Genomic DNA, 25,562 nt, shown 5'->3' with positions numbered 1-25,562 from the left:
TGAAAGGATCATTAGCTACGTTTAACATACATCTAAATCCAATCCACTAGATTATTCAAAAGCAAATGTTTTAATTTTAAAAAAAATGGATTTTCCCCTATTAGCTATTTTGATCTGATAGCTTCATTCACACTATTTTTACATTGAAACATTCGCTTTACTTATTACATTATTATTTCGTTTAATTGTTTACAAACACTCTCAGTGACTATATCGACAGTAATGCGCAAATAAAGACCCGCGGGTCGCGGGTAACATATGTCTAGTCTATATTATAAAGTAGAATGTGAGGGGTATGTATGTATGGATGTATGTTACTTATAGACATCAAAACCGCTTGACCAATCTTGATAAAACTAGGCAGAAATGTTCCTTGGGTACCAACTTAGACCGTAGTGTATGTATTGTAGCCCTAAAACAAACTTAAGACCCTGAAAAAAAATAAAGTTGTCCGACTCTATTACAGCTATAGTATTTTATGGATCTAGGCCATGTCTACAATGTTGACATAAGAAAAGATAGAAAGGATTTAGAACTAGATCTAATTTTAAGAAATACACTTTGCGCAGATAGTTTTTTACTTTGACACGTGAAAATACAAAAGAAGATTATGTATGTATGGATGTATGTTACTTATAGACATCAAAACCGCTTGACCAATCTTGATAAAACTAGGCAGGAATGTTCCTTGGGTACCAACTTAGACCGTAGTGTATGTATTGTAGCCCTAAAACAAACTTAAGACCCTGAAAAAAAATAAAGTTGTCCGACTCTATTACAGCTATAGTATTTTATGGATCTAGGCCATGTCTACAATGTTGACATAAGAAAAGATAGAAAGGATTTAGAACTAGATCTAATTTTAAGAAATACACTATGCGCAGATAGTTTTTTACTTTGACACGTGAAAATACAAAAGAAGATTCATTGATTTCATTATGTAATAAAATTAACCTTCAATTTTGTGTTTCAAAAGCATTTTTTACATAAATTAGTTCCTGATATCTGTGACTACAGATTTCCTGACGAACATTCTTTCATTAGACAATTCCGTAATGAATCGCGTACTAAATATTAATTCGTTTAATTGTTTACTTTATAATCCCATCCCTAGATCTAAAACTCTAATCCAACTCTAAGATGATAAAACTTCTCTTCGCACAGATAGTTTTATACTTTAACACATAAATATATTAATTAAAGTCCATTCATTTCATATTTTGATCAAATAAACATTCAAATTTGGTTTTCTAAAGCTACATTCGTTTACGAAAGCTGCGAAGCCGAGTTGAGATAGGCCTAGATCTATATTCATTCATGACTCGCGTACTAAAAATTATTTCGTTTAATTGTTTGTTTTATAATCCCATCCCTAGATCTAAAACTCTAATCCAACTCTAAGATGATAAAACTTCTCTTCGCACAGATAGTTTTATACTTTAACACATAAATATATTAATTAAAGTCCATTCATTTCATATTTTGATCAAATAAACATTCAAATTTGGTTTTCTAAAGCTACATTCGTTTACGAAAGCTGCGAAGCCGAGTTGAGATAGGCCTAGATCTATATTCATTCATGACTCGCGTACTAAAAATTATTTCGTTTAATTGTTCACTTTATAATCCCATTTATTTAACAAAGCTATCGCTCTTTTCGTTTTTAATAGATAAGAATGTATCGACTTCGGGTAAACCATTTTCGCAAAACTAATTTTATTTTCGTAGCGAAAGAGAAATAACGTGAAAGGATCATTAGCTACGTTTAACATACATCTAAATCCAATCCACTAGATTATTCAAAAGCAAATGTTTTAATTTAAAAAAAAAATGGATTTAAGCCTATTAGCTATTTTTACATTGACACATTCGCTTTACTTATTACATTATTATTTCGTTTAATTTTTTACAAAACACTCTCAGTGACTATATCGACAGTAATGCGCATATAAAGACCCGCGGGTCGCGGGTAACATATGTGTAGTCTATAGGCCCTATTATAAAGTAGAATGTGTGGTGTATGTATGTATGTTACTTATAGACATCAAAACCGCTTGACCAATCTTGATAAAACTTGGCAGGAATGTTCCTTGGGTACCAACTTAGACCTTAGTGAATGTATTGTAGCCCTAAAACAAATGTAAGACCCTCAAAAAAAAAATAAAGTTGTCCGACTCTATTACAGCTATAGTATTTTATGGATCTAGGCCATGTCTACAATGTTGACGTGAGAAAAGATAGAAAGGATTTAGACCTAGATCTAATTTTAAGAAATACACTTTGCGCAGATAGTTTTTTACTTTGACACATGAAAAGACAAAAGAAGATCCATTGATTTCATTATATAATAAAATTAACCTTCAATTTTGTGTTTCAAAAGCATTTTTTACATTAATTAGTTCCTTATATCTGTGATTACAGATTTCCTGACGAGCATTCTTTCATTAGACAATTCCGTAATGAATCGCGTACTAAATATTAATTCGTTTAATTGTTTACTTTATAATCCCATCCCTAGATCTAAAACTCTAATCAACTCTAAGATGATAAAACTTCTCTTCGCACAGATAGTTTTATACTTTAACACATAAACATATTAATGGAAGTCCATTCATTTCATATTTTGATCAAATAAACATTCAAATTTGGTTTTCTAAAGCTACATTCGTCTACGAAAGCTGCGAAGCCGAGTTGAGATAGGCCTAGATCTATATTCATTCATGAATCGCGTACTAAAAATTATTTCGTTTAATTGTTCACTTTATAATCCCATTCATTTACTAAAGCTATCGCTCTTTTCGTTTGTAATAGATATGAATTTATCGGCTTCGGGTAATCCCATTTTCGCAAACCTAAGTTTATTTTCGTAGCGAAAGAGAAAAAACTTGAAAGGATCATTAGTTAAGTTTAACATACATCTAAATCCAATCCACTAGATTAGTAAACACAAACTTAGACCCGAAGGCCGCGGGTAAAGTCTGGCGAACATCATTTCATTAAACATTACCAAATGGTTACACATTAACAGTGATTAACACATCTCTCTACTGAGTCTAGGCCTAGGTCTAAAACTCTTATTGAACTCTAAGATAATAAAACTTCTTTTCGCAAAAATAGTTTTATGCTTTAACACATAAACATACTAATTATTGTCCACTCATTTCATATTTTAATCAAATTAACATTCAAATTTGTTTTTCTAAAGCATTTTTAATACATTCGTTCGCTGTTCACTAAATAAAGCTGCGTAGCCGTGTTGAGATAGGCCTATATTCATTCATGAAAAAAGGTCACGCATGCGCAACACAGAATGAACTCTATAAAAGGCAACTAGATTAGTGTAGATTTAGATCTATGTCTACCTCAAGATCTACTTTATACTTTAACACATGAACATACAAAATTAAGTCTATTCATCTCAATTTTTAATCAAATATATGTAGGCCTACAAGCAAAGCAATTTCTTACATTAATTGCAGAAACGCATTCTCCTACTTCTGAAATCTAAAGTTCATTATTTATCCTATTTAAAAAAGCCAGGTCAAATTTAGAAAAATAAAGTAACTTGGGGGCAAGGACCGATACTGCAATGACAGACAATTGACGCACAAGTAGCGTATTTTTCATAATATTATCTTCATGTTAAGTGAGACCTCTTGTAATAAAAATAAAAGTAGTTTGCGAAAATGGGTTTACCCGTTATGCCGATACATTCATATCTATATTATAAAGTAGAATGTGTGGTGTATGTATGTATGTATGGATGTATGTTACTTATAGACATCAAAACCGCTTGACCAATCTTGATAAAACTAGGCAGGAATGTTCCTTGGGTACCAACTTAGACCGTAGTGTATGTATTGTAGCCCTAAAACAAACTTAAGACCCTCAAAAAAAAATAAAGTTGTCCGACTCTATTACAGCTATAGTATTGTGTTAATCTAGGCCATGTCTACAATGTTGACATGAGAAAAGATGGAAAGGATTTAGACCTAGATCTAATTTTTAGAAATACACTTTGCGCAGATAGTTTTTTACTTTGACACATGAAAATACAAAAGAAGATCCATTGATTTCATTATATAATAAAATTAACCTTCAATTTTGTGTTTCAAAAGCATTTTTTACATTAATTAGTTCCTTATATCTGTGATTACAGATTTCCTGACGAACATTCTTTCATTAGACAATTCCGTAATGAATCGCGTACTAAATATTAATTCGTTTAATTGTTTACTTTATAATCCCATCCCTAGATCTAAAACTCTAATTCAACTCTAAGATGATAAAACTTCTCTTCGCACAGATAGTTTTATACTTTAACACATAAACATATTAATTGAAGTCCATTCATTTCATATTTTGATCAAATAAACAAATTCGGTTTTTAAAGCTACATCCATCTATGAAAGCTGCGAAGCCGAGTTGAGATAGGCCTAGATCTATTTTCATTCATGAATCGCGTACTAAAAATTATTTCGTTCAATTGTTCACTTTATAATCCCATTCATTTAACAAAGCTATCGCTCTTTTCGTTTGTAATAGATATGAATTTATCGGCTTCGGGTAATCCCATTTTTTGCAAACCTAATTTTATTTTCGTAGCGAAAGAGAAAAAACTTGAAAGGATCATTAGTTAAGTTTAACATACATCTAAATCCAATCCACTACATTAGTAAAAACACAAACTTAGACCCGAAGGCCGCGGGTAAAGTCTGACGAACATCCTTTCATTAGACATTACCAAATGGTTACACATTAACAGTGATTAACACATCTCTCTACCGAGTCTATTCCTAGGCCTAGGTCTAAAACTCTTATTGAACTCTAAGATAATAAAACTTCTTTTCGCAAAGATAGTTTTATGCTTTAACACATAAACATACTAATTATTGTCCACTCATTTCATATTTTAATCAAATTAACATTCAAATTTGTTTTTCTAAAGCATTTTTAATACATTCGTTCGCTGTTCGCTAAATAAAGCTGCGTAGCAGTGTTGAGATAGGCCTATATTCATTCATGAAAAAAAATCACGCATGCGCAACACAGAATGAACTCTATAAAAGGCAACTAGATTAGTGTAGATTTAGATCTATGTCTACCTCAAGATCTACTTTATACTTTAACACATGAACATACAAAATTAAGTCTATTCATCTCAATTTTTAATCAAATATATGTAGGCCTACAAGCAAATGTTTTAATTTGGAAAAATGGATTTAAGCCTATTAGCTATTCTGATTTGATAGCTTTATTCACACTATTTTTACATCGACACATTCGCTTTACTTATTACATTATTATTTCGTTTAACTGTTAACAAAACACTCTCAGTAACTATATCGACAGTAATGCGCAAATAAAGACCCGCGGGTCGCGGGTAACATATGTCTAGTAATATTATAATATCTAGAATTATCTAGATCTCTGTGGAGACTCAGATTAAATTTTTTTAGATTTTTGGGTCCCCCTGAGTCCACCTAACTGTAATGGGTAGCTGACTCTCGTTTTGGAATGTAAAGATGGTTGGTTGTTGTGCTGGCCACATGATGCACTGGCCAAAGAATCAGATGACCTTAACATCACCTGCCCTATAGATTGTGAGGTCTGAAATGGGATTTTTTTTCAATAGGCGGTTGGTTGTTGTGCTGGGTACATGACATGGGGCACAGAAACTGATAAACTTTATATCATCTGCCCCATAGATTGCAAGATATGTAAGGGAAATTTTACTTTTTCAAAATTTAAATAAGTATCTAACAAAAGTAAACATAAAATATGGTGCATTCTCCTTAAAACTAAAACATGGTGACAAGGTTTAATATGTTGGCAAAAAAAAAAGCAACATCAATTAAATATTCTTAATTCCCTTTGCAAAACTTCCTGAGAAGAACATGCATTTTGTTCCCTCATACGTTTCTTGACAGAGGAAATCTTGTTTATATTAGATTTGAATTAAGCTAATTAAGAAAAAAATTATAATCATTATTTCAAATGGTTGTATCTAAACCTTATGGATTATTTTTCAGTTATAAGTATATTCAAATGAATAGATAATCATGAAATTGTTAAATAATTGCATTCCATTGACTAAAGAACCATATTTTTTTTTAAAATTAATTTCAAAATGATTTTTTTCAAGCATAGAGTTTACATAGATCTTGAGTGAAAATTTTTTTTTTATTTCACTAATGCTTCAATTTTATTGTATCATATTGGTTTTTAATTTTTATTACCCAGAATATTTAAAAAATGAGTACACTGTTTTCATATAATAATGTAACTTGGTATTCACAAATCAGAATACGATATAATCTTTAGGCCATACATATTTGTATAAATTAACTTGTTTAAATACATTGTAAATGTATATTGTAAGAATAAAGTTTTTCTGTAGACAATTATTGTTCAAGATTTGTTGATGCTCCTGCTTAATCAATTATATATTGTACAGGTCATTAGTTTTAACACGTCTAATAATAAATGACAGTACAAGTTAGTGAATGAAAATTTGTCATTATTTCAGCTGCTTTAGGCCTACATCAATGTGAAGTACGAGTACTTTGATTGTGTCATATAACAATTTAAAGCAACATTTTAAAATGAATAGTGTGTAGAATTGACAGTAAATACATTTAAGTGATGGGCTGTGATCTGCATGAATTGAGAGCTTATCATGTATTGAATTTGTGTTTTTGATCTTTACTTCAAGTAAATGTTAATGAACAATTAATTTTTAATGAATAAATAATTTAAAAATAAATACAAATGAACCATAAACATCTACTTTAGTTTAATAAATTTTTTTTCATCAGAAAAGAATTTCCAACTCTGCCTTCTTAAAATAAAATATAATTTATTTAGAGTAGAGTCAGAACACAAAATCATAGTTTTAAAATATTAAGTAAATTAAGCTAATGTGTGATCTCTTATAAACATTTGTATATAGACTACACACAATTTAATTATTATTTTTCATCAAATTGCAGGAACTAGTACATGTACTTATGCCTATTTGACAATAAAAACCTTAGTCAATGAAATAGTAATACTAGTAAATGAGATAAAAGTAAACTAAATATCATCAATGCTATTGAAGCCACACTTGTTTCTTTTTATCTTGTTTGGTGGACTGCAATTAAAGTTGCTATTAATTTTACTGATCGTCTTAGCTGAAATGCCAGTGTCGTCTCTTTGAAACCTAAGCTTATTTTCTTGGTAACTGGAAGTCCAGATATTTGGAGTTTCATTTTAAGCACCTATACTTTCCGAAATGGCCTTCCGATAGGCAAAACCATTTGCCTAACATGTCATATGCACGTAAAGAGGTACCACAGAAATGCTTTAAAGACAAGCTTAGGCGCGAACTTGCTTTAACTGACATAGAATAAGAGAGCACCTGGTTGCATACAGCTTCAGAACGAGACAGCTGGAGGTCACTTACAAAGGTGTGGTATACACCAATGAAAATTAATTGCCGAGGGTAGACGGCAAAAAGAAAAAAAAAACTGATTCTACCACAGGTGGACAATGGTTATGCCTGTGCTCAGTGTGGCTTAATATGTAGGTCACAGCTGGGGCTGAGTAGCCACTGGAAACATAGCATTCCTCATAAGTTTTCGGAATCAAAGACAAGTCTATCATTTTTGTAGTATAGTTTGTAGCTTCTGTAAATGCATGAAATGCCGTCACAAATGACACAAGTCCTATGTGAGTTTGATGGATTATAAACAACTTACTTCTTTTGCCTTATACTTGTATTAAATGGTCCTTCTCTCTGTTCCACTAGGTACTTGCGTTTATCTAAATATCATTGATATATTATCATATATCGTAACATGTCATCAAAATAAAAGCTAGAATCTCTGCAACTCATGAACAAGTCAGAAGTCATCAATAACACTTGCCATTTAAATAAAACAAACAATTTAGATTAGTCAAATTAGTGACTGATTATTCGATTCATTTAGGTCTATAAATTTTTTTGGCAATAAAAAATACCCAGTTGGTAGTCAAGTAATTCTAATAATTAATTAAAGAATGACTCCATCAGTATTTGTTTATTTAGATCTGTGTCATATGATTTATTATTTATACTTATTTTATATTAATCGTCCAAGAAAATCTAGCTCTAGATCTATTTCATTTTAGATTAGGCTATAGTTTTTTGGTGTTTTTTTTTTTTGTCATTTTATTTAGGCTACAATATTATCAAGATTAACTTTTTCTTTGTTTCCCACGAGACGTGTATGCCTATAGTCCTTTCGATAATAATAATAAAAAACGATTAGAAATGCGTAGCTTGGAGTGTCAAAACTGTATTAGGCCTTCTATTTTTATTTCGTGCAATTTAGTATTTATGGGTGGTTGTGCATTTAACGGAACGGTAGACAGGTCGTCATCCAGATTTAGTGTAAATAAACCATACACAAAATTTGAATCAATATTCTATTCCTTGAGATAGTTAATAAAAGGAAAATATATTTTATAATGAACCACTGATACTTTTTCAGTTGTGACCTTAAATGCAATTTATGTTTGTACCAATGCGCGAATCTATGAATAAGCTTGATTTATTAATGAAGAAGCCTGTGAACTTTTTAATAAGACTGACTTCCCCTGAATTTTTCATTTAAAAGTGGTGTAATTTTTTGAAACATCTGCTTGCATAAATAATTATTTGTACCACAGCAGTATCCGCTGGCTTAGCAGGGGCAAGGTGTCGAGAAGAATATGGGATTTTTAGGAAGAAATTGTATTTTCATTGAGACTGTGACTTTGTTAATAATACTTCTAAAAATCATACTCTAGAATAAATGTAACCTAACACAAATACACCAAGCTGCATTAAACTTTCAACAAACATTCTTATTAGGAAAAGACATTAACCAAACAGTCAATGACCTCTGGAATTTCATTAAAAACCATCTTAAAAGCATTATAGAAAATCATATACCAATGTGGCACCATTCTGCCATATAAATAAATGCTGGTTTAATAATAGACTAAAGAAGCTTTGTAAACAGAAGGAAAACCTATATAGAAAATTAAAAAAAACTGAGGCAGAAAGAGTTTACAAAAAGTATATAAAAATTAAAGACCTAACCAAAAAGTAAGCAGATAGCTGCAGAGTGAATACATAAACAATGTAATATCTAAAGATAACAACAAAAACCTATGGTCAAGTATAGCGCCATTAAAAGATGAACATAACATAATACATAATGATAATGAAACTAAAGCAAACATCCTAAACAAATACTTTGCATCAGCATTCTCAACCCTATGAGACAAAGACATATTACTTAATTTGAACCAAGTAGAAGATATAGTAGTACAAGAAAATGGAATCTAAAAACTATTAGCCAACACCAAACCAAATAAAGCTTCTGGACCTGATGATATTCCAGCTAGATTACTCAAAGAACTAAGCAATGAGCTAGCCCCAGTGTTCAAAATACTCTTTCAGGCATCGCTTAACCAGGGCAGAGTACCAAAGGACTGGAAAGAAGCTAATGTCACCCCCCCCCTATTTAAAAAAGGAGAAAAATCTGACCCAAGAATCTACAGACCAGTATCACTTACCAGCATCACATGTAAAAACCTAGAACACATAATATGTAGCAACATCATAAACCACTTAGACAAGCATAATGTCCTCACCCCATACTAGCTAAGTCAGAGGACAAAGTGACATACTCTCTTATTAAGTGCAAGAGGGATGATCAAAATACATTATTAATTAGAGATGTAAATAAATATTCTTCATTTTAAACTTTTGTATCTATCTTTCATTGCTTGTCTCGTTGCGTGCTTGCTCCCGATTCTTATGTTGATAGGTTGGTGTGTGATAGCTTTAAAAATAATCATCCCCTAGACATTAAACGCGCCAAACACACGTCACATTTCCCCACCTGTCACAGTCACCCCCCTATTTAAAAAAGGAGAAAAATCTGACCCAGGAAACTACAGACCAGTATCACTTACCAGCATCACATGTAAAATCCTAGAACACATAATATGTAGCAACATCATAAACCACTTAGACAAGCATAATGTCCTCACCCCATACCAACAAGGCTTTAGGAAATATAGATCGTGTGAAACACAACTAATAGGACTAATTGATGATTTTCCAAAGGGTTAGATAATAGTGAACAAATAGATACTATCTTACTAGATTTTTCCAAAGCTTTTGATAAAGTTCACCACCATAGTTTGCTTAAAAAATTTAAATATTTCGGCATTAATGGTCCATTGCATCAGTGGATTAAAAATTTTCTGATAGGGAGAGAACAAACTGTAATAATAAATGGCTCTAAATCAACACAGATAACAGTAAACTCAGGTGTACCTCAAGGAAAAGTCTTAGGTCCACTACTATTTTTAATTTACATAAATGATTTACCATATTGCATTACTTCAGGAACAAAAGTCAGATTATTTGCAGACGATTGCATAATATATAGAACAATAAAAACAACACAAGACACAGATATTTTACAAAGAGAGTTAGATGAATTACAGAAAAGGGAATCAAATTGGAGCATGTCTTTCCACCCAGAAAAATGTCAGTTGTTAAGAGTAACAAAAAAACTAAAACAAATTAATTTCACTTATCTTATTCATGGCAAACCAGTAACACAGACTAAAAAACTCAAAATACCTAGGTGTTATAATAAATGAAAAACTGTCATGGAATCAACATATCGATGAAACTATAAAAATAAAATCAAACAAAGCATTAGGGTTTATTAAAAGAAATTTCTATAAATCAAATAAGAACATAAAACTAAAATGTTATTTAACCTTGGTTAGGCCAATAATAGAATATGCAGCCTCCGTTTGGACCCCTCAACTCAAGAAAACATTAAGAAACTGGAACAGACACAAAATAGAGCAGTGAGATTCATAACAAACGAATATTCACATTTGACTAGAGTAACACCTTTAGTAAAATCACTAAATTTAGAAAGCCTTCAGGACAGAAGACTCAAAAGTAAAGTAGCAATTATACATTAAACATTAAACCATAATCTTCAAATACAAAAACAAAATTTAATAAAATACTGTGTTGAAAGTCCTTGGTTGACAGAGTTGAAGGCACATTCTTCGTCCCATATGCTAGGACAAATTTGTACAAATACTCCTTCTTCTCTAGTGCTATTAGAGTATGGAATAGATTGCCTGAGCTAGCCAGGAAAACCAGTGACTTGGCAGAATTTAAGTCATTGGTTAATTTGCATGACGCGTAGGACGTAATCATCTTCTTTTTTGAAGTGGCGTCTGTATTATATAAGATAAGAATAGTGAAAAACAAACTTTTTGTTTGCCATTGACAGTAGACTTTTTGTTTGACATTGACAATATCGCAAATGGGTTGCTTGCAACTGAAATGTATGTGTATGTTAATTTGTTTCAAATAATGCTTCCCCATTTCTCTAGGCAAGCCAGGGAAAACTGGTTTTGTCATTTTCCTTTGCTGAAATATACAAGACTTTGATTCTTTGATTGTTTTGTTTCCAAATCTTTAAGTACTTTTCGGAACTCCCAGTGGTTAAGGCCCTTAGCTACTATTGGTTTAATCACTGTGATGATTGGGTCAATGATATTAAATGCTGCTTTGCGCAAACTTTCCAGTGCAAATGTAAGATTTTATGATTGGGATATTGTTATTAAATTTTTTTTTAACAGCTTAATGTTATTCTCAGTCAAAACACGATTTCATCAGCTGTTAAACTCGCCATCTTGTTGCATGCCAACCAAGGACTTTCAACACAGATCTTCATAGCATTGAATAAATGCTGACCTGAGTTTGCACCTTTGACTGAATGTCTTGTCATATTGCCTATTAGAATAATCTCTGTGTTCTTCATTTGTCTTAGAATGACATGTAGAGACAATAATAGACAACGTTGTTAATCTCTTCATCGTAAGAATTAGAAGTTTCAATAATTTAGATAGATATTTTAAATTACTTATTTTTACTATATTTGCATTTTCATATCTATGCTCTGTCGGCACACATAATTTCTGTAAGTGTTCGAGGGCCGCATATAGCGCTCCCGCGTGTCTTATTTTGCCCACCCTTGGTCTAAGAGTCTAAGCTATGGAAGAAAAGCGTGCCATACGAATAATAGCCGCCAAAGCGAAAGCCACCTTAAACTGTGATATATGTGAACGGGAGTGTCTCTCCATGAAAAAGTGTTCCAGGAGATGAACGATATTTGTACTACGACTGAATGAGGCCAAATAACTAATATAAGAAAAACATAAACACTTTTTAAAACGGTTATCTAAGGGAAATAACTGCAAAAATCACTGCCAGCACTAGGCTTCTTTTTTTTTCCTTATAAAACAAAATTAATTAATGACCATTAATTGATTTAATAATTGATTTTTTTATCGATTGATTATGACAATACTGTCATAGACTACTAATAGTTTTGCAAAATTTGAACTTGATTCGAGAATGGTTATTGAGGGAAAAACGTCTACAAAACATAATGAGGAAAATAACACCACATATACAGCCACATCACTTAATAAGTAGCATTTATTTCCTTTTTTCGATACCAAACAAAATAATTAACAATGATTAATTAACTAATAAGTTAATTTTCTGATTGATTCATATTTTGTTAGATTCAACAAATAATTGTGTAAATTTACAACTTGATCGGAGGCTGGGTGTGGGAGAAATAACGTGTACACAAATTGCACCAGACCAACAAAGTGAGTTGATATAAGCTTTGTCATAAAATTGATTCCCATTTCACTTTTGTGTAACAATCTATTATCTATACATGTTTTCTTTCTTTGTATCTAAAAATATTTAAAAAAACAACAACAACAACAAACATTTTGGGGGTAAAGTTTATTCTGGGATTGTGTGGCGACAATAGGATTTAACCTCTGTCCCTCTCTCTTTTCATAAAACATTTATCCGATCGAAGCCTAGCTGGTCTATGTAATAGATGTAGATACATAAATAGCTTGCTGACGTACCAGAGCGATTCATAGGACTACTCAAGGTTGAAATTCAAGAGCTGCTAAAGAAAAAGCCCAACTGCTATCGATCTGTTTTTGCTAATCCTAATGACAATGCAGCCAAATTTCTATATAAAGCTTCTTGTCACACTCTGCAGAAAAAGGTCAGGGAACTAAAAAAAAAAACCCAAATGGTTTGAACTGTCCGTAAACATGAAGAGACATTGGTGACACACGCTCTTTCTACGAGTGGCACACCTTACCAGACTAAGTCGCTGATAAAATCTTGGGATGGTTCCACTATCTAATAATAATAAGGCTTGTCTTCGAGTCCAAAGATTTATGAGGAATGCAGTATTTCTCGTGGATACGCAGCCGCAGCTGTGACCTACATATTTTGCATCCACGGCAAGCATAACCGCCGGTGCTTGATTCAGATTTTATTTTCGCCGTCTGCGTCTGTCCTCGGCAGCGGATTTTCGTTTGGTCTCAAATGTGTTTCCCGCAGCCTTTGTGAGAGACCTCTAGCTGCTCCAACTATCGAGGCATTACACTTCTGTGAGTAGCAGAACAAAATCTAAAATCTTTACTCGAATCTTGACCGACTAACTAACTTTAGAGTACGAGATGATATCTGAGAGCCTATGTGGCTTTAGAGCCGGTGGAGGTAGATCTGACGTATTTGTTTTTGCAACAATTACGATATATCTATGTATTTATTTATCTATCTATCTTTCTATATCTATATCTATATCTATATCTATATCTATCTATCTATCTATCTATCTATCTATCTATCTATCTATCTATCTATCTATCTATCTATCTATCTATCTATCTATCTATCTATATATCTATCTATCTCTATATATGTATATACAGGAAGAGTTTCATTGGATAATAATAGACATATTATCGGCTTGATAAGCCTACAATGGGCTTTGTTACTCTTATGCGTTTCGTTTCTTTGATTTAAAACTAGGATTAGAAATTGAGCCGGAAGTACCTTTTTCCTTATATATCTTTTGCATTTTTTAGATGTCATTCTAAATTAAACTGACATTATTAGGCTGTAAATTTAAGATAATTTAAGAAAAAAAAATTCTGCACAAAAATACGGGTGGTTGGGATCAAACCCAATAGAGGGTATAAAAAGAAAAGACCTGAAACAAGCGCTTGAAACTACACAGTACTTTATTTGATGAGTCTTTTACCCAAGATCTTTGTATTTTTTTAGGACTAGCTTACTTCAAGTACCCGGCATTTTCCGATACACAATTTCCCACACAAAAATAATCGTAGAAATAAAAATAGTGATTTTAAAACTTATAATGATTTTTAAAAAGGTGTTACTATAATCAATTGTGAATATTCATTTGTTATCAACCTCACTGTCTATTTGGTTTCTGTTTTAATTTCTTAATGTTTTCTTGAGTTAAGGGGTCGTGTTTTCTGATGTTTATACCTGATTTCTCTTATCAGCCGTTGTGAGACATTGGTCCAAAATAATGCTAATATAAGCTTATAAATAAAAAAAAAATCGCATGTGAATATATGAATGAACTTATTTTAGATGAAGTCCATTAATTATAGTTGCTTTAAAAAATTGATCTCACGCATGCCTTGTCAAAATCTATCAAATCTAGTTATAATGTGTATCTATATAATCATAAATATTCACGTTGAATTCAAATTGTAACTATAGAATCAGTATAGATCTACTTCTAGTATATATATCTAGGTTATAAATATATTAGAAATAGAATCTAAGATCATCTAAGATAAATTTACTGGTACTCTAGGCCGTCTAGATCTAGAGTCTTAGACTTAGTCTTAATTTTAGCTACATTCAAGTCTATTATACTATATAAACATATACATATGCTGCCTTCGTGGACCTCACCAAGGCTTTCGACACGGACAATGGTTACTGTATGATTCTGACCAGCGATTGCACGAAGGCATCGACATCACGTTTTGTTCGGACGGCAATCTTTGACGTCTACTATCCCATACAAAAAACAAAAGAAATGGTCATAACGGAACTTCTCTTGCGCCCTGCTAGCTCATACACAATTACGGCTAATGCATAATGTTGTTTTTATTTATCGCGCGTATATATTTCGTATATTTTAAGGACTTTTTCGTATCTTTTGTCATTTCGGGAGATTTCCAGGAGCTCCTGGTAAATCGACAGGAGGGCGCAGGAAATCTGTTTTTAGTTATTAGTTTAATTTAATAATTTATACACCTTGAATTAGCGTGGGTCCTATGAAAGTGCGGGGCCCTCTGCGGTCGCATAGGTTGCAGTGGCCTAAGGCTGGCCCTGCAAAATAGCGGCGTATGCTACGCCACCGGTCGACAAGTTATACAGAGACTACTAAGACTACTTGAACGTTTTCACCAAAGACGCTTAAGCTCCATCATAAACATAAGGTGGGCAGACAGCACTACAAACTGCGATGTCCTTGCGAACGCCGGTATGGACAGTATAGACTAGTATAGAGGGACTTATGGTCCGACAGTTACCCTGGGCAGGGCACGTACCCAGTATGGGGGACGAACGTATGCCAAAAGCAGCTTTTTTGGTGAACTAAAAGATGGTCGACGAAACAGAGGTGCCCCACGGAAACGTTTTAAAGACGAGATAAGCCGCTTACTTGCCATAGAAGACATAGTAGAGAGCACCTGGTTGCATGCGGTCTCAGAACGAGACAGACAGCTTGAGGTCACTCACAAAGGCCGCGGAATGCGCATTTGAGACCAAAAGAAAATCTGCTACCGAGGATAGACGCAGACGGCAAAAAGAAAATCTTAATCGACCACAGGCGGACAATGGTTATGCTTGCCATGGTTGTGGGAAAATATGTAGGTGACAGCTGAGGCTGCGTATCGACGGGAAATATTGAATTCCTCATGAATCTACGGACTTGATGACAAGCCTTACTATTATTATATTGGTATATTAGGTCTTGGCGTTGAAACGTAGGCTAGATATATAAGTAGAAGTATATTCAATATTGTATAGATAGTAGATCTACTGAGTCTGACCTAGACTAGCTATAGAATTTTTCTAGATATAGATATACACTCAATATAGAATAATCTAGATAGTAGATGTAGGCCTATCCTAATTAATAAGCTTTAGTCAGGTATAGCTAAATCTAGACTAGTGACAATCTAGTCTCAAGATAGAATCTAGATTTCTAAACTATTGCGACTTGACGACTTTTGTAAGTTTGTCTGCTGTGCTGTAAGAGAGGCCAAAAAAAAAAAAAGTAGATTCTAAAATTCTAGAACAATAGATCTATTCCACTTAATTTATTAACATAATCTACTAATCTCATTTATAATAAGTTGCTCTAGATCTACTATTTTACCAAAGGATTCATACAGATTTTAATATATAGATTTAATTGTACTAATAAAGAGATGTAATTTAGATCTATATGTTAGCGAATGGCGTTACACAAAAAAAAAGAACCTGGGTTTTTCTAAAATCTGATACTTAGTGTGTAATAGTAAAACAGCACCTACCTAAATAAATTGTAAATAGAGAGTAAATACCTATATTTATTGAAGTATATATAGGTCTGTGGTTTTTATTTATATTATATAACTTTCGTAACTTCTTCTATAGAGAAATGACTTTTGTAATTTCTTTTACTGAAAATTTGAGCTATTCGCGTCTGACACTTATATAAATTTCATGTGAGCAACAAAGCCCATTCTTACAAATCTTTTCAATTTTCCCTTTTTAACTCAAACCAAAGATGCAGCCTTACTTGTGATGTGCTTCAAAATGTGGTTCCTTAAAAACATTTTGTAAACCAGGAAAAATAAGAAGAGGCAGACAGCGGACAACATAAAATAATGGACGGGCCTGCCATTGAAAGAGGTTCCAACTAAGGCAAAAGACAGACAGGAATGGAGAGAGACGGTCGACGAATCTTGCATGGTGCCCCGACTGACTAAGGGATATGTAAATGTAAAGATAAAGGTAAACCAAAATGGTTTGTTTTTACTCCGTTCATAGAAAGTAAGAATATCTACTTTTATTGGTATTCTCTACACTCAGCTCTCCAATGTCCTCGACAAAAAAAATTTGAAATTGTTGCATGGGTGCCTTATGTCCATCACAAGAAGTAAAGGGTTAGGGTCAACTAGTGGATATAAAAAAAAACGAAACTAAAACTAAAGCTGTTTTGAAAATATGAAACTATTGTATAAAGACTTCTTGAAAATATGGAACTTTTGTATAAGGACTTGAAAATATGAAACTATTGTATAAAGACTTCTTGAAAATATGGAACTTTTGTATAAAGACTTCTTGAGAATATGGAACTTTTGTATAAGGACTTGAAAATATGAAACTATTGTATAAAGACTTCTTGAAAATATAGAACTTTTGTATAAAGACTTCTTGAGAATATGGAACTTTTGTATAAAGACATGAAAATATGAAACTATTGTATAAAGACTTCTTGAAAATATGAAACTATTGTATAAAGACTTCTTGAAAATATGAAACTATTGTATGAAGACTTCTTGAAAATATGGAACTTTTGTATAAAGACTTCTTGAAAATATGAAACTATTGTATAAAGACTTGAACATATGAAACTATTGTATAAAGACGATTGAACATTACAGAATGAATTCTATCGAATCCATCGGTTTCTGCCTCAACGCTACTCATGTTAATTTCTATATTTTTTCGTTCCAATTTACTGTATTGTGGTAGAAGTTTCAACCCGTTACGGGCCGAATATTGCCCGACGTCCATAGTTGGCAATCTTGATCTAGTTTATATATTTGTCTTCTGTATTTTATTCTCAACTAGCCATATATTACCCGCGGCCCGCGGGTCTCAATATGCGTGTTACTGATATAGTACATTAGAATAGTTTGTGGGAAGCGTGGTCGAGAAGCTGAGTACACTTGAATTTGGCTTGGCTACCTATAAAGGGGGCTCGAGGCTCGACACCCGACTCGAGTTGAGCTGTGTTTACTGAGCACCTAAAGGCAGTACGGAAACAAATGTGAATGGACCATAATGATCTGGGCATTCTATACGCATTAAAGTAGCGCTATATAAAAGCTATAATAATAATTACAAACAATTAAACAAAATAATAATGTTATAAGATTTGCTTGCATATATATTGAGATGTAGGCCTAGATCTAGAGTCTAATATAGTTTTTGACCTAGATTAAACTTAGATTCATTTGTTTAAAGTAAATAAAATACATCTACTTTCACTAAACATTCTTAATCTATCAGTTTAAGGTTGAATTTAAGGTTCAATAAGCTTATTAATTATTTTATGTTAGTATATTTAATATCACCCATATAGAGCCTCATTTGCCTGTCCAATCACAGCGTGTTTTCACTGCGCATGTAAGGTTTGCGCGACACATGAATGAAAATATTAGATAGTCTGTCAACACGACATTGCAGCTAAAGCAAACATATGTATGAAAAATGCTTTAGAAAAACAAATTTGAATGTTAATTTGATTAGAATATGAAATGAATGGACTATAATTAGTATGTTTATATGTTTAAGTATAAAACTATCTTTGCGAAGAAAAGTTCTATCATCTTAGAGTTGAATTAGAGTTTTAGACCTTGGAATAGAGAGATGTGTAACAGTTCTAAAGAATGTACATCAGACCTTCTAACAGATATAAGGAACGAATTTATGTAAAAATGCTTTTGAAAGACAAATTTACAGCTTAATTTTATTCAATAATGAAATCAATAGACTATATTTTGTAATTTTTGTGTGTCAAAGTAAAAAACTATTTGTGCAAAGTGTAGTTTTAAAATTAGATCTATATCTAGATCCTTTCGATCTTCTCCCATGTAACCATGATACACATGGCCTAGATTTATTAAATATTAATAGTTTAATAGAGTTGGTCAACTTTTTTTGAGGGTCACTTAAGTTTGTTTTAGGGCTACAATACATACACTACGGGTCTAAGTTAGTACCCAAGGAACATTTCTGCCAAATGTTTTCAAGATTGGTCAAACGGTTTTGATTTCTATTCGGCACATACATACATACATACAGATATACGCCTTACTTTCTACTTTATAATATAGATGATCCACCCAGTGACGTAAAGGATTCGCCCGAAGGCCATATGTAAGATGATGTCATGTTTGTGATTCATTGTTGAGTAAGGCTTCATTGTGACGGACCTTAAGGAGTAAAGGTAATAGACGAGAATTCATAATAGTGTGTATATATACGTAGTTCTATATGATATACGACATTCGAATAAGCACATTCCTTTTAAATGGGTCGTTAGTAATACTGTTATAACCCTATTGGCGGCGCGTTAGGGTTAACTGTAGGTTCAGCTGACACATGTGACTCAGGTAAATCATTCAGGTCAACGGCTGTCGATGGACAAGGGAAAGTAATGCTATTACACGCAAATATGACCCGTGTTATGGTCATGTGATCGCAAGCCTGCGTGGACCAGAGACAGAGTGTGTAAGGCAGAGCAGTTCAAGACAGGAGAGAGAGGAGCCGGGACTGTTAGTCGACCATAAAGTCGGTCCTGGCGGAGTCCTCAAGTGTTATGTACGAGTCAGTGGCGTAGCTAGGGTGAGGGGAGGAGAATCTGAAGATCTCCCACTTGAGAGGGGCCCCAAATGAGTGTCCGAAATTTGTTTTTAAATAAATTAAATATTACGTCACTGTCATGTAATCTTGCTTTAGACGTTGTTATATAAGTAAGTGACCCTGTTGTATGAATTCCACAGAGAATGTTAACTCTTTACGTGCGGGGTTACTCTCAATTTCAAGGAGTAACTTCCATAGCTCTGACTAGTGCCGTGTTACTCTCAGGAAGTAATTTAGTATAGGGTAATTTATTTCATCATCCTTATCTATCATTAAAGCAGAAACCTGATAAGAGCACTGAAAACAAAGAAGACCATGAACGTGTCAAAGAAAAGTATCACTATTCAGATGATTCATACAAAGATACAGCAGTCGAAGAAGTGAAAATGTCTCTTGATGAGAGAAGTAGTGCTGAAGGGACTCCAGGGGAATACTTTTTACCACAATCAGAGAAAACATCTGAAGTAAGGGATACAGAGGAGTCAAGAGTTGGTCTTCCAAAATCACTTTCTCCAGAAGTAGAAGAAGCTGTTATTAAGTACAAAGACTTCATGTATATTCAGCCTGGAATTTTATCTAAGGAACTGCGAGCAAAGATTGTGTTAAAAGGTAGATTATTTTTTCAAAACAAAGATGAACGGTATTGTTTCCAGCCAAAATAAATCACAAAGTTTGACATCATGGTTTACTAGAAAGCTTCCAAAAGGAAAAAAATACAACCGATCTTGGCTTCTCTTCTCTTTTTGTTTTGCATGCTTACTGTTTTCAGAGGCATCAGAAAAGACATCTAGTGTATTGAGCAAACCTGGAGTTGGTTTCACCAAATGGAAGAAACCTGAGAGACTGAAAGAACATGAAGAAGGTCCACCACAGGGATATTCTGAATCGTGTAGCAGCAGCTATTAAGTACTTTGCAAAACAAACTCAAGCTTACGTTGTCACAACGAAAAACTGAATTTACACAGTCCTGGGAACTTCCTAGCATCTTTGAAACTTCTTGCAGAATTTGATGAAGTTACAAAACACCAGTTTACATAGAATCGAATATGGGAAGACATATTATTTGTCACCAGAAATTCAAAATGAGTTTTTTTAACTTGATGGGCAATAAGTTAGGGAATCAATTGTTGGAAAGTCAAGAAATTTGTTATATTTCTCTTATGCTTGATTCCACCCCAGATGTTTCTCATCAAGAACAGGTATCTCTAATAGTTCGTTACTTGGATGTTGATAATTTCGAAATAAAAGAGTCATTCATTGGTTAATTGGAAATTTTGAAACCTGATGGACAACATTATGGAGAACTTGTTCTGCAAACTCTAAAAGACAATAGACTGGACTTAAATCTCTGCAGAGAAAGAAGCTACGTCGGCATTTTCCTTGCATCTCGACAAAATCATCAAGCTGTTGAAGAAACTTTCTGAATCAACACTTTAAAGAATGGACACTAGAAGCAGTGCACAAAATCTTCTTTATGCAGTGGAAAATTATGAATTATTTGCTTATCTGGAGTTCTGGTCAAACCCCCTGCGACCAATTAATATAGTTCAGAATAAACTACAAAGTCTGAACTGCACAGGGAAGCTGCTGAAGAGATTAAAACGCTTTCATGCTTTCTGCAACATGATGAGAACCGGACGAAACTGATCACCCAATCCATCTAAAAAGCAAAAGAAGGTAGTGAATGCTATGGAGTTCCCGTAATCAAAATAACCAGAAGAAAGAAAAGACTTGATGGGGCGTTGAGTTCTGATCTAGGACTGTCAATAGAACTGCAATTCAAACGTGTTGCTACAGAAGTGCTGGACAGACTTCATATGGAGATAAAGGACAGATTCCAAAGGCTGGAAAACCACGTGGACACCTTTGGGTTTCTTCTTGAACCAAAACACCTTTTAGAGTCTATAAATGATGACGCGCTGATGAAAACGTGTTATTTTTTCCTGTTACATGTTCAATGATGTCATTGATGCACGTGCACTTTTCATCAACAAAGCATTGCCACAATCACTAATTGACATATTGAGGAAGCTGGCTTTATATGGTAATAATGTGTGCTCAAACCTTGCAACCTCCATCCGAATACTGCTAGCTCAGGCCACTTCCAATGCATCATGTGAGAGATTATTCTCAAAGCTCAAGTTCATCAAAAACTATCTCAGGAGCGCAGTGACGCAAGAAAGGCTTAGCAGCATGGCTTAATGTCAGTGGTGTCACACATACTAGTATCGATGTAGATGATGTTATAGATGCTTTTGCTGCACAGAAAGCGCGACGTGAAGCGATATGAATCGAGATTTGTCATTTGTGCATTATTTCGCCAATAAACAACGGTATTATTCATTCAAAAATTGTTAATGATTATTTCTTGCAGTCGACCGGCGGCGTAGCATACGCCGCTATTTTGCAGGGCCGGCCTTAGGCCACTGCAACCTATGCGACCGCAGGGGGCTCCGCACTATCATAGGACCCGCGCTAATTCAAGGTGTACAAATTATTAAATTAAACCATTTTATAACTTAAAACAGATTTCCCGCGCCCTCCTGTCAATTTACCATGGGCTCCTGGAAATCTCCTGAAATTACAAATAAACGAAAAAATCCTTAAAATATTCGGAAATATATAGACAAAAGTTGTCATTTTGGGGTGTCATTCAATATGAAAAACGCCAATCCTACGCGCGATATATAAAAACGGCATTATGCACTAGCCGTAATTGTGTAATCTGGTGAAAGAAGCTTCTCGCGCCTCAAATGAAGAATTACTTGAGGTCAACATTTCTCAAAGATAGATTGAAACATTTGGTAATTCTTGCTATTGAGCGTGATCTATGTAGGAAACAGAATTATTATGATATACTGTATGACCTTGCTACACGCAAAGCTCGTAAAGTAATACTGTACGTAGTAAAGAATGAATAAAATGCATAGACGAATTTATTTTCTAATACAAACTCTTAAATTTCACTTATTATCCGCTTCCCTACCCAAACTTGGCCCCGCGAAATCCATTTTGCATAGGGCCCCACAATGGTTAAGTCCGACCCTGCTATTTACATATATATATATATATATATATATATATATATATACATAGTAGATTACTTAGATTAGTTCCTAGTCCAAACCTCTCGCAGGACAAGATGGGAGCGGGCAGGGTTTGATAAATTTAAACGACAGTCTAGCTCGCTGGCAGCCATCCGTAGTGTGAATACTACTCTAGTTTTCTCGTGGACTATCCGCAGAAATAAGAGAGTGATCTTTCCTTTACTTCTTCTCGTCCAAACTGTTGAGGGAAGAAGAGAATTATATATAGAGAAGATTGTTTGCTATTAATCCATTGTTGTCCCCCACTTGACAGTTCTCATACTGCCTAAGTGCTTTTTTTTAAAAGTAAATTGTCTGGACACCGGACAATTAACAATTGAAGTGGGGCCTCAAACATTAAATATCCATTGGACAACTTGGACAACGTCTCTGAGTACTACTACTGCATGACGCGTAGGACGTAATCATCTTCTTTTTTGAAGTAACGTCTGTATTATATAAGATAAGATCAGCCAGACTACCACATGCCCAATTGATCTACTACTCATCAGCCTGACTACCACTGGCATGAGGGTTCGCCCCCTCCCCGCAAAATTTTAGGTGAGATTTTAATGTTAAACCATTACTTGTCATGCGCAGCCAAGGAGGTTTTTAGTTTAAAATCGCCCTCCAGAGGGGTTTGAGTTAAAAAAAACACTCTTTCATAAAACAAAAACAGTCACCGAATTCCATGAGCATAGCCAAGGGGAATTTGGAGTTTAAAACCCCCCTGAAGAGGTCTTTGAGGTTACCCCCTTCCTCCAGCGGGGTGCGATACTAAAAACCACGTCTTCAAAATAAAATTACACACACTAAATTATATGAGCGTAGCCAAGGGGGCTTTTGTTTTTACCCTCCAGAGAACTATAAGCTCGAAACCCCCTACATAAGGTCCCTCTTCAATACTATTCTAAAGCAAGCTACAATCACTAATTTTTATGAGCGTAGCTAAGTGGGTTTTGAGTTTGTTTTAAAAAAACTCCAGAGGTTTTTAGTATAACCCCCCCCCCAGATGGTTTTGACGATAAGGCTCCCTTTTCAATATAAGATCTAGAGCGAAATTATCACCATATTCCATGAAGATGAAAATATTCAATTTTTAGCAGTTACTGGGCTCCATTAATGAAGTGCAGTGAATGACAGATTTGGTTTTTGAATTAAAATTGTATACAATCAGAATTATGCACTGTAGATACCTTAATGCATTTTTTTTTGTTTTAAATACTGGAAATGGTGCTTGGAGTCCCGCCCCGTACCCCGCTGGGGAAGCTCCCCAGTACCTACGGCTGGCAAGGGCTGGATGTCTACACTCTTTTAACTAACTCCAGGAAGAAACTTTTCTAAGGTACAATATACGTCTTCCGAAAGGATGAAGGATCAGAATGTAATAAAGATTAATTACGTACACACACATATATATATATATATATATAACACATTTGCAGATGATTTTATTTCATCGTTTCCGTATTCTTTTTTCTCTTCTGTTTATCTTCCAAAATTATTTTTTTTTAAACAAACCCCACAAGCAAAAAGATTTTCTAAATATCATTAGGTTACTTGAATGTCTTAAAGACTATTGAAATTGCTAATCTAAAGAGTTCACACAAGATTCTTGTCCTACAGTTTTTTTTCGAAGTTTACTCTGTATAGTTCTTAAAAACGGTTTTGAAAATATTCTTTTGGAATTAGGATGTTGGACAGTAAAATAGGAAATTAAATACAAATATTAATACTGATCAAAACTCGAGTTAGGAGAAAGTCTTTTCGTTAGGCCATCATGACTTGTTTTTCTGACTGGGCTAGTCAACCTGTAGAAGGTGCGGAACTCTAGACCCAAGCTTTCATCCACAATATGGTGCATTTGTTCACGATTACTAGTGGGTGATGTTGCTCTTTGTCCACTGGAACTTGATTCAATACTATGTTGACTAGCATACGCTGAGCTTGAGCTTTGTACTACACCTGAAGAGAAAGTTAAACATTGCAGAATACACAATTTGATCTAAACACTCACAGCTGAACACACAAATTTTATGCTGAAATAAGCTATCCAAAATTAAATAAATATTTCTTAAACATTTTGATTCTATCATTTAATACTTGATCTAATTGCAGTTCATCTATACCATTCATATTTGTAAAATGAATTTACAACAGAATGTATTCTTTGAAATACAATCATTTCAAATAAATAAATACTTTACATATTGAAATTATCAGCTATTTGTTTGTAAGATCCGATTTATATTTTCAGCGACCTCCAAAAAGGGAAAAGCCAATATTAGTTTTGTGTAGTCTGTCTGTTTGTCCGTTTGTCCTTCCGTTCGTCATGTGTAGATCTTAAAAACACGAATAGGCATGGAAAGTTTAATTTCATGTCATTCCAAATAAAACATACTATTTCCTCCTTTAAACAGCAGACCAACCTTTGTAAGAGTGATTATTTTTGCTCCTAATAACTAACGAATGAAAGATTTTTGTAAAAATCTATTTTTTACCCCGCCCCAATCCTTTCTTTCCAAAAAAAGAAAATCCTGGTTTTAAAGAATGTATAAATCTTCGAAGAGTATATAACAATCTAGTGAAAGAACTTTATATCCCAATTAAAAAGACGGTGCGCAAAATGTTCCTGAACGCCAATTTATTTATCAAACAAAGGAGCTATACTAAAGGAACTGTAACTTGCAATTTGTTTTTACAAAGCAGGTTCTTTGCGCATGGCCTCGCGCATCCTACAATGCCGACAAAATAAAATGATGGAGACAAAGAAGGATTTTACGCCTCGCCGAGCGCGATTTACCCGTGTTGATTAGAAAATTTTTGTTGGCTCTTATAAAAAA

General features: G+C 33.7%; 1 protein-coding gene across 2 annotated transcripts in view; it reads right to left on the bottom strand.

The window, feature by feature from the left end:
* Positions 1-8,428: 8,428 nt before the first annotated feature.
* The window catches only part of LOC106071334 (uncharacterized), a 134,210-nt gene continuing 117,076 nt past the window's right edge, over positions 8,429-25,562 (bottom strand). For both annotated transcript variants that reach the window (XM_056043660.1, XM_056043661.1), the window contains exon 6: positions 8,429-24,684. In XM_056043660.1, the coding sequence (XP_055899635.1) occupies positions 24,449-24,684 (236 nt within the window). In that variant the 3' untranslated portion in view covers positions 8,429-24,448. The remainder of the gene's footprint in view (positions 24,685-25,562) is intronic.

The sequence above is a fragment of the Biomphalaria glabrata genome, chromosome 10 (genome assembly GCF_947242115.1).
Source record: "Biomphalaria glabrata chromosome 10, xgBioGlab47.1, whole genome shotgun sequence".
NCBI lineage: Eukaryota > Metazoa > Mollusca > Gastropoda > Planorbidae > Biomphalaria > Biomphalaria glabrata.
The sequence above is the reverse complement of the archived record's forward strand: the minus strand, read 5'-3'. Positions and strand labels throughout refer to the sequence as shown.